The 9870-nt window shown below is 43.6% G+C and overlaps 2 protein-coding genes across 2 annotated transcripts; both read left to right on the forward strand.

The window, feature by feature from the left end:
• Window positions 1-58: 58 nt before the first annotated feature.
• LOC107304251 (transcription factor APG-like) lies at window positions 59-2253 on the forward strand. The gene is made up of 5 exons (XM_015837481.2): window positions 59-202; window positions 298-1207; window positions 1298-1393; window positions 1486-1995; window positions 2078-2253. Coding segments are annotated over exons 1-5 (1551 nt in total). The 5' UTR covers window positions 59-200; the 3' UTR covers window positions 2111-2253.
• A 5675-nt stretch (window positions 2254-7928) lies between these two features.
• Window positions 7929-9506, forward strand: LOC102707964 (indole-2-monooxygenase-like). Its single transcript, XM_006654911.2, has one exon. It carries the CDS (start codon window positions 7929-7931, stop codon window positions 9504-9506), a length of 1578 nt encoding a protein of 525 aa, XP_006654974.2.
• The last annotated feature ends 364 nt before the right edge of the window (window positions 9507-9870 follow it).

The raw sequence follows: 9870 nt of genomic DNA on the forward strand, positions 1-9870 counted from the left end.
CGTCGTCGTCTTCGTCTATATATTGGCTCCATCGTCCGCCCATCCTCCTCCTCTCCCATCTCCACCCATCAATGGAGAACAACCTCGTTAGCTGCCGCGTCGCTCTTCCTTAACTAGTTACTCTTCCTCTTCCACATCTCCATCCATCTATCGCCGCAGCTTCCAACCTCTGCCCGCCGCCGGCGACCCTGCATGCGCGGATGTCAGTGACCGGCCGGCCTCGTCTTCTTCCTTCTTGCTGCTGCCTCCGTGCGCTCTGGCACTGACGGACGTGTGCTTGTGCGTGTGTGTGTGTAGGAGCGAGACGGCGAACGAGCTGGCGGAGCTGCTCTGGGACAACGGCCCTGCGCTCAGGAGGCCGCCGCACCCGTTCCCGCCCTTCGCCTGCGCCACCGCCACCACGCCGCCGCCGCACGGGCACGGCCTCTTCAAGAATCATCCTGACCTGCCGGTGATGGAGGACCATGCGGCCGGCGACGACGAGGACGCCGTGCCGTGGTTGCATTACCCCGACGCCGACGCCGACGCGGCGCCGCTGCCTCCTGAGTACTGCTCCGCCTTGCTCTCCGGCTTCTCTGATGGCCTCACAACACCTGCCGCTGCCACCGCCGCGGCGGCGGGGAGCAGGCAGCACTGCTCGTCGTCGCATGGCGCGGTCGTGCCGACCCCGCCTGCCGCGGCGGCGGCTGCGGCGGCGCCGGAGGCTGTCGCGAAGCAGGCCCGCACGAGCGGCGGGGATGGCGGCGTCATGAACTTCACCTTCTTCTCGAGGCCCCTGCAGCGGCCGTCCGGCGGCGACAGCGCGTCCGCGTCCGCCGCGGGCACCTCCAGCGTCGTCCCCGTCGAATCGACGGTGTTGCAGGCCGCGACGAACACGAACCGGCTAAGAAGCACCCCGCTGTTCTCCGACCAGAGGATGGCGTGGCTGCAGCCGCCCAAGCCGTCGTCTGTACGCGCCGCCGCGGCAGCCGCTCCTCCTCAGCCGCCGCCCGCGCCGTCGCCTCTGGTCCCACCCACCCGGCAGCGGGACACCACCGCGACGGTGAAACAGAGGTTGCCGCCATCGGAAGCAAGGGCCCCCGACGCGCCTCCGACAGCTGCGACGGCAACGACCTCGTCCGTCTGCTCCGGCAACGGCGGCCGGAGCCAGCTCAAGAGGAGGGACAACCACTCCGCCTCCGCCGAGTGGTCCGCCAGCCAAGACGAGGTAAGCAAACAAGTGAACAACCACGCCACCGCCGGCGCCACCATTATTGCGCGCGATTCCTGACGCAAACATACGTCCCCCGCTCTGCAGCTCGACCTCGACGACGACGACGGCGCCCACGGGAAGTCGGCGGCGAGGAGCTCGAAGCGCAGCCGCACCGCCGAAGTGCACAACCTGTCAGAGCGGGTAAGAACCATACCGCCACCACTGCGCCGTGCCATCCCAATCCGGCAATCCCATTGTGATATCGCCATTGAATTCGAATGAAATGGTGGCAGAGGAGAAGAGACAGGATCAACGAGAAGATGCGGGCGCTGCAAGAGCTGATCCCGAACTGCAACAAGATAGACAAGGCGTCGATGCTGGAGGAGGCCATCGAGTACCTCAAGACGCTGCAGCTGCAGGTGCAGATGATGTCCATGGGGACGACGGGGCTGTGCGTGCCGCCGATGATGCTGCCGGCAATGCAGCACCACATGCAGATGGCCGGCCCCATGGCGCATTTCCCCCGCCTCGGCGCCGCCGCCGCCACCATGGGCTTCGGCTTCGGCATGCCCGCCGCCGCGTTCGACATGGTCCCGATGCCCCGCCTCGCCGCCGCCGCCGCCGCCGCCACGCAGTTCCCTTGCCCGATGTTCCCCGCCGCGCCGCACATGCCCATGCCCATGTTCGGCCTGCCCATGCCCTCGCCGCCGCCGCCGCCGCTATTCCCTTACGCGGCCACAGGCGCCGCCGAGCCGACGCCGCCGGGAGGAACAGACACCGGCGACGTCCCCGTCGTCCCACAGGTAGGTACTCACTCACTCATACGCCATTCTTTTCTTGGTCTCCATGTCACTGACCAAGACGCCATTGCCGCCATCCTTGCAGGGACAAGAGAGGCAGCAAACGAAGCAGACGTGACGGCCATCAGAGGCAGCTCTAGCCTCTCTGCATTTCGCAATCGCCATTGCTGCCATCTCCGACCTTGGCAGGCTTTGGTCTGAACAAATTTTTTTTTCCCCTTCTTGCGGTACAAATTGTAGCAAAATTGAGAACAAATTGTACATACGCATGAGATGAGAGCAGGGTAGTTCCTTTTTTTGTTTCGAAATCGGAATCAATCATGTTCTGTTCATTGCAACTCGCACAACGTTCGTCGTCTCGTCTCTTTCTGAATCCGAGAACACAAAAGTAATTCTGCACAGTTATCTGCGTCAGAGGATAAGCCGTTGCACAGTGTCTGCTGCTGCTGGCTGGAGACGATCTGCACTTCTGACTATGCTTATATTTCAAAATTAAATTTAAAATTAATTTTATGGTTTTTTGACAAAATAATATTTTCGGTCTTATATCGCTAAAATACAAATATATATATATATATATATATATATATATTATTTTGTATTTTCCCATCCAGCGAAGTTTAGATTCAGACCATTTTCTCGCACCCATGAGGAGAGAAGCTACTGTACTATTATTTCACTTCTGATTATATTTATAACCTAAAATTTAAATTTAAAATTAATTTTAGAGTTCTATTATTAAAACTTATTTTTCAGCCGTCTTTTTAGATAGTTGATAACGTGCATATAAAATTTCTATTCATTAATTATTTTCAGTGTAAATAGGTGGTTTTACTTTTTTCTTAAAAAATTATACAATCACCCTAGGACTATTAGGAGTTGTTTAGATGGTGCTAAACTTTTTAGCCCCATGTCACATTGGATGTTTAAAACTAATTTAAGTATTAAACATAGACTAATAAAAAACTAATTTTATAAATGAGTGGTAATCCGTGCGACGGATTTTTTAAGCCTAATTAATCCATAATTAGAGCATGTTTACTGTAGCATCATATAGGCTAATTATGGATTAATTAGGCTTAATAGATTCGTATCGTAAATTAGTCTAAGATTAAGATTATAGATAAGTTTTATTAATAATCTATTTTTACTATTTATAATAATTGTCTAAACATTCGATGGGATAAGGGACTAAAAATTTTTTGCATGTCAAATTAGACGTTTGACCGGATGTCGGAACGGGTTTTCGGACATGAATGAAAAAATGAATTTTATGGCTGGTGTGGAAACCGCGAGACGAATCTTTTGAACCTAATTAGTCCGCCATTAGCGCATATGGGTTACTGTAGCACTTATGGCTAATCACGTACTAATTAAGCTCAAAAGCTTCGTCTCACGATTTCACATATAACTGTGCAATTAGTTTTTTATTTTATCTATATTTAATACTTTATTTAGGTATCCAAAGATTCGATGTAATATTTTTGGGTGAAAATTTTTAAAAACTAAACAGCCCCTAAGTCTGCTGTCCGAAACACCAGATTAGATCCGTCGCAACCAAGAACTCACTACCTTTCCAAAAGCTGAGTGATGAGTGATTGCCGCTGTCAATCTGAATTCTGTGCTGCACTGACTGACAGTCACTCACTCACGCGTTGCATCTTGTCTGCAATAATTCAGGTTTTTTTAAGTACAACCTCCGATCCCAAAATAATTTGTAAGTTTTTTTTATAGAATTTTTGATTATTCGTCTTATTTAAAATTTTTTAAGACTAATATTTTTATTGTTATCACATGATAAAACATAACTAGTACTTTATGTGTGACTATTTTTTTAACTTTTTTATAAATTTTTAAATAAAACAGATGGTCAAACGTTAAATCTAGTTTTTTTTTTACGGACTAGTATCAATTATGCCATATCTCTTTCTTCGTGTACCATCAGACCAGGATGCATGCAGCATTGCATTGTCTGATGCATCTTCTTCTGCATCAGAGGGAAAAATATTGACTGTGCATCAAATGTGTGTTTGGAAAGGAGAGGCTTGCCGAACAAAGATATTGTAGGGAAGAAAAAGGAAAAGGATTCTCTTTTTTTAACAAATTGGAAAAAAGATTCTTGTGCTTGATGTTGCAGTACTGGGGTGCAGAATCTGCAAGGTTTTGTGACAGGATTGGTTCATCAGGTCAAGCGATTGTTTCTGAAACCTGAACATTGTTGGGACTAGGGACATGATTCTTCTGTTCGTTCAGTCGTCAATTCGGTAGTAGTATCAGCTACTCAAAAGCGTTTTTAGCCCATTGATAGATGTCTGCGTGCTTTTATCTAAATAGTTAATTTAAATTTTTAAAAAGAATATATAAAGATAAATTAGTATGAGATATATCACGCTGTAAACATATAAGTATAAATTCAACTTCGATAGGTTAAAAAAAATAACAAATAAAATTGTGAATGTGTGTATACTAGATTCAATTAAATTTTTTTTTATTAAAACTTGTAAAGTCATGTTTGAACTTATATGCTTGAGAAGTGGTATATCTCATATTATTTTATCTTGTTACTTTCTTTTATTATTTATGATTATCTAGGTGATATGCGCAATAAACGGGGGACATGTACCGCTATCCAAAAAATGCTTGCTATCAGCTAATCAATTTGTTTTCAATTATAAGCATTTTTAGTATTTAAATTTTGTACCAGAATATAAGCATTCATGTACTGATTTTTATGATTTCTATTATACCAATGATTTTAGAGACATCGTATGCTTAGGATAGGAATATAATCAATTCAAAATTCAAAAAATAACTAGTAAAGTGACTGAAACATCTTTTAGTCTATGCTAAAGAATCTAGAAATAATTATATTTTGGAAGGGAGGAGTGAAACAGATACACTCCCGTTTGATGATGCGACTGCAAAACAATTTTGGTCCAACTCATCTTAAGTGGGCTCCCTAATCAAGCCCACATAAGTAGGCCATAAGATTTAGTGTAATCAAATTTGGGCCACCCCTGGACCTACTTGGGCCAACCTTTTGATAAACTTCTTGCATAATTGGGCCGCATTGCAGTGGGCCTTTTTCTGGGCCATCACCCCATGGGCATAGATTCGTTCCCTGGACCAATTTTTCATTGACCCATTATTTGGTCTGGAAATAGGTAATTTATATGTGCAATATTTGTGCTTAATTACCTCACCTAGCTTTTATCTGGCATGCCTATTTTATCATCCATAGATTAAATATCATGCAGGAACAACATGGGTTATATATTCAGATCTTTATTATCCATGACCAATTTCATTGCTTCGTTTATCTGGTGATGTAGTCATAAATTATATACGTATACAAGACGATTGTTCCATAGAATAGAATAATTTGCATTTTATTGTACGTGTGTTTGACGGTACAGCAGTCACGCATGGTGTGTACCTACAATCAACCACTTAAAATGGCATTTATAGTTTCAAAATGAAACAACGTCATACGTACATTTAAAACTACAGAAATACTACAACACAATATACCGTTAGGAGCGGTATAGCATAATGGGCCTGTTTAGGGAGCTTCTTCCCGCTGCAGCTTTTCCCAAAAGCTGCTTCTGTTAGAAACTGTCCTAAACGATTCACAGTTTCTGAGAATCTGTAGTTACAGATTCTGGAAAATGAACCAAGAGTCCAGAAGCTGGAGAAGCTGGGTTCAGTAGCTTTTCCATATTCTCATAAACTGGCTACCAAGCAGCTGCTTCTCAGAATCTAAAGCTCCCCAAACAGACTCAATATCTACGTATCAAACATATTTAACATGCATGCACATCAGATTTGATATCTAGATATCTAAGCCTATACTATTTTGGAACGGTATACTGTTGTGTAGTCCTCGTCTTAAAACAAATGCACTAGTCTATATTCATCTTTGGTCACTCTGCTCTTTCCCTCTATCACCTTGCATGCTTGCAACTAGTCTCGTCAAGTAAAATACTTGTTTAGATGAGCTTAAGATTTTGAGAAGCAGTTGGTGAGAAGCCAACTGTTCAGAATTTAGAAAAGCCGGGTTTCTCAGCTTCTGGCTTCCAGTTTAGGAGAGCTTTTGATTTCTTGAGATTTTGTGAGAAGATATAGCTATCAGAAACTCTCCAAACTGGGCCAAAGAGATGGATGGTGAGATCTGACATTAGCCAGTGAAATATTCAACCAAAGAGAAGGGGATAAAGCTTGGAAAACAAATAAGATCCCCTATGATGCTGCACACTGACATTAGCCCTCGCTTAGTCTGAGGCACAATATATATTACTCCCTCTATATTTTTATGTATGATACCGTTGACTTTTAGAATCATGTTTGGCCATTCGTCTTATTCAAAATTTATATTCAAATATATAAATTATAATGCCTAATTAAAGTTTCTATAATAATAAATCATATTATAACAAAATAATTAACAATTATATATTTTTATGAATAAGACGAATGATCAAACGTGGACCTAAAAGTCAACGGCGTCATATAAAAAAATATAGAGGGAGTATGTCAGTGGCTCTTATTATTATTATTTTGACTGGCTAGTGGCTCTTATTATTGCAGAGAAGAGGTATGAAAATATATTGTGTTCTGCACTTCTAGAAGATGGGCTAATTTATGTTAACTCGATCCTCTTATGTTTCTTGCAGTTGTTAATGACACACAACTGGTACAGTTGGAGGATAAAATTAAATTGAAGTTTCAGTTGGCTTTATATTAAGACGTGTTCACTGTCTTCTTTGCTTTGGGGATGCATAAACAAAGACCTGAGAAACAGAATGGTGTTCCGAATTTTGGAACTCAAATTAGACATGATAAAACAAGTACTCAAGGGTAATTTTTGGGAGATGTGGTAAACACAAAATGTTCTGGGACGGAGACGGGTAAGCTTTGATCTCATATCCCTTGGAATGAACGGCGATGATCAAATTATGGCCAGTTTAATTTCAAGTTTCCAAAATTTGGGTCGTTTTCACCTGATACGTACGTACTTTCTCGCATAATTAACAATTTGAATGGTATTTATAGCATGATAGTACACCACCCTCATCTTTAGGCTTATATATTAAGCATGAGCGAAACGATTTATTGACAACTAAAAAATAATTTATGGGTACAATTTTTATATACGTGTTATTAGTAATTTAAAGACAAAGGTTAAAAAATAAACTATATATAATAAAGAAACTTTAAAATCAACTCTAAATTTAAGTTTTATTTAAAGGCAAAGGCTGAAAAAAAACCTCAAATTCAACTCCAAATTTAAGTTTAAAATTTTAGTTTATAAACATAAGATGAGGTTGTATTATATATATCACACCAAATGGCATCACATTCACGCTTGCTTGTTTTAACAAATGGCAACAAGTTCTTAATTTACTAATGCTAGTTGACTGATGAATCTATTATTGAACTTCTTACAAACGCCGGACTATAAAATCAAAGTCTTACTTTGCAGCATTATTGAGTACGCAACACATGCATATAATTATACAATCAGTCCTCTCTGACATGCAGACAGTGCATATGTCAATAATCAACTACAAGAATTGATACTTACATTTTAATTTGCACCATGAATTGAAATGTTGAATGGTGATTGAATAATTAATATTGGTTGATCAGGAGAAAGAGCATGCACATGCCATGTTGGTGTCAGTTTCAGTGTGTCACCCTGCAGTACGAGAAAAAAAGATGATGTGTACATCGTACGCATCTTCCACACAAATCCATACTTTAACCGACGAGGACGTCGATCCGGCTCGTCTTCTTCCTCTAGACAACATGATCAACTTATGGCATTATAAATGCAGCAAGGAAAGCCCTTCTCTGGTCGATCATATCAGTTCATTCATGAGTTCATCAACCTAGCTAGCTAGTGAACTCAATCTTCTTCAAAAGGCAGTTCCCAAATGCTAGTTACGTTGCTACATTACAGCCTCAGCCATGAGCACCCATGGCGGCGGCTAGCCGGCACCATGACATCGTATTCTCCCCTTCTCGTCATCCTTCTGTGTTCTCTCCTTGTCCAACTAATTATCCGCTGCTATGTAAGAAGGGAAGGAGACCTACTCAGCAAGCTCCCCTCGCCACCGAGTAGGCTTCCAGTCATCGGCCACCTGCACCTCGTCGGCTCCCTCCCGCACATATCCCTTCGTGACCTTGCTGCCAAGCATGGTCCTAACCTCATGCTCCTCCGCCTTGGTGCGGTGCCAACCATCGTTGTGTCCTCATCTAGTGTGGCACAGGCGATCCTACGCACACATGACCATGTGTTCGCGTCTCGACCTTACTCCGTCATAGCTGACATCCTGTTTTATGGCTCATCTGACATCGTCTTCTGCCCCTATGGTGAATACTGGCGGCAGGTGAAGAAGATTGCCACCACACATCTCTTGACCATGAAGAAGGTCCGATCCTTTGGCCAAGCACGCCAACAAGAGGTGCGGTTGGTGATGGATAGGATTGCTGAGGCAGCAACTTTGCATATGGAGGTGGATCTGACTAAGCTGCTCTGTTGCTACTCCAATGACATGGTGTGTCATGCGGTGTCAGGCAAGTTCTTTCGAGAAGAAGGCCGGAATCAGCTATTTCAAGAGTTGGTTGAAGCCAACTCATTACTCCTTGGTGGTTTCAACATCATAGATTACTTTCCTAGCCTAGCGAGGATAGAAATCATTAGGAAGATACTTTGTGCCAAGGCCCATAAGGTCAATCGGAGATGGGACCAGGTACTTGAAAAGCTCATTGATGACCATGCCAACAAGCAAAGATCCTCCTCGTTAGTTAACCACAATGATGAGGAAAGTGATTTCATCGACGTCTTGCTCTCTATTCAGCATGAATACAACCTTACTAGAGATAATATCAAAGCACTTTTAGTGGTCATGTTTGAGGCTGGCACAGAGACATCATTCATAGAGCTAGAATATGCTATGTCTAAGCTAATGCAGAAGCCTTGGGTAATGGCCAAGCTACAAGCCGAAGTGAGGAGTGTGGTACCGAAGGGGCAGAAAATAGTTACAGAAAAGCAGTTGGGTAATATGCCCTACTTGAAGGCAGTGATCAAGGAGACGCTTCGGCTACACCCTTCAGCGCCGCTTCTAGTGCCCCACTTTTCCATGGCTGACTGTAGGGTTGATGGCTACACAATACCCTCTGACACTCGTATCATCATCAATGCATGGGCTCTCGCCAGGGACCCTAGCTACTGGGAGAATGCCGAGGAATTCATGCCAGAGCGATTCATCAACAACACAACAATTGACTACAATGGAAACAATTTCAATTTCTTAATGTTCGGAAGTGGGCGGAGGATGTGTCCAGGTATAAACTTTGGAATCGCTGCCATTGAGATCATGCTAGCAAGCCTTGTGTACCGTTTCGATTGGGAGTTACCGGGAGATCAAGGAGGGATTGACATGACCGAGACTTTTGGGGTGTCTGTGCACCGCAAGGAGAAGCTCCTCCTTGTTCCACGTCTCCTTTGAGACAATTAGTCAATCCATCCAGTACACATTGCCTTATCAGTTAATGAACAACCTGATGTTGTATGGTGATTGTCTTTGTCAACTTATACGAGCGATGTCTTTTATAAGGACTGATCTGGTGGGTCTTCTTATTGTAACTTGTAATAAACATATGAATTCAGCTCAAAAGAGTACTATTAACATTTGTTCCTTACCTAGCGTACACACGAGGTTCACAAGAAACTGCGCACATATTTGGATAGATCAAGAAAATATTGCCGTTCCCTCATCCTTTTACCATCAATCTTGCAAGCACGTACTATCAGTGTAAATAATAATGGTAGATGTTCCCTACACCTCTAATCGTACTTACAAAATTTTATCT

This window comes from Oryza brachyantha, chromosome 5 (genome assembly GCF_000231095.2).
Source record: "Oryza brachyantha chromosome 5, ObraRS2, whole genome shotgun sequence".
NCBI lineage: Eukaryota > Viridiplantae > Streptophyta > Magnoliopsida > Poales > Poaceae > Oryza > Oryza brachyantha.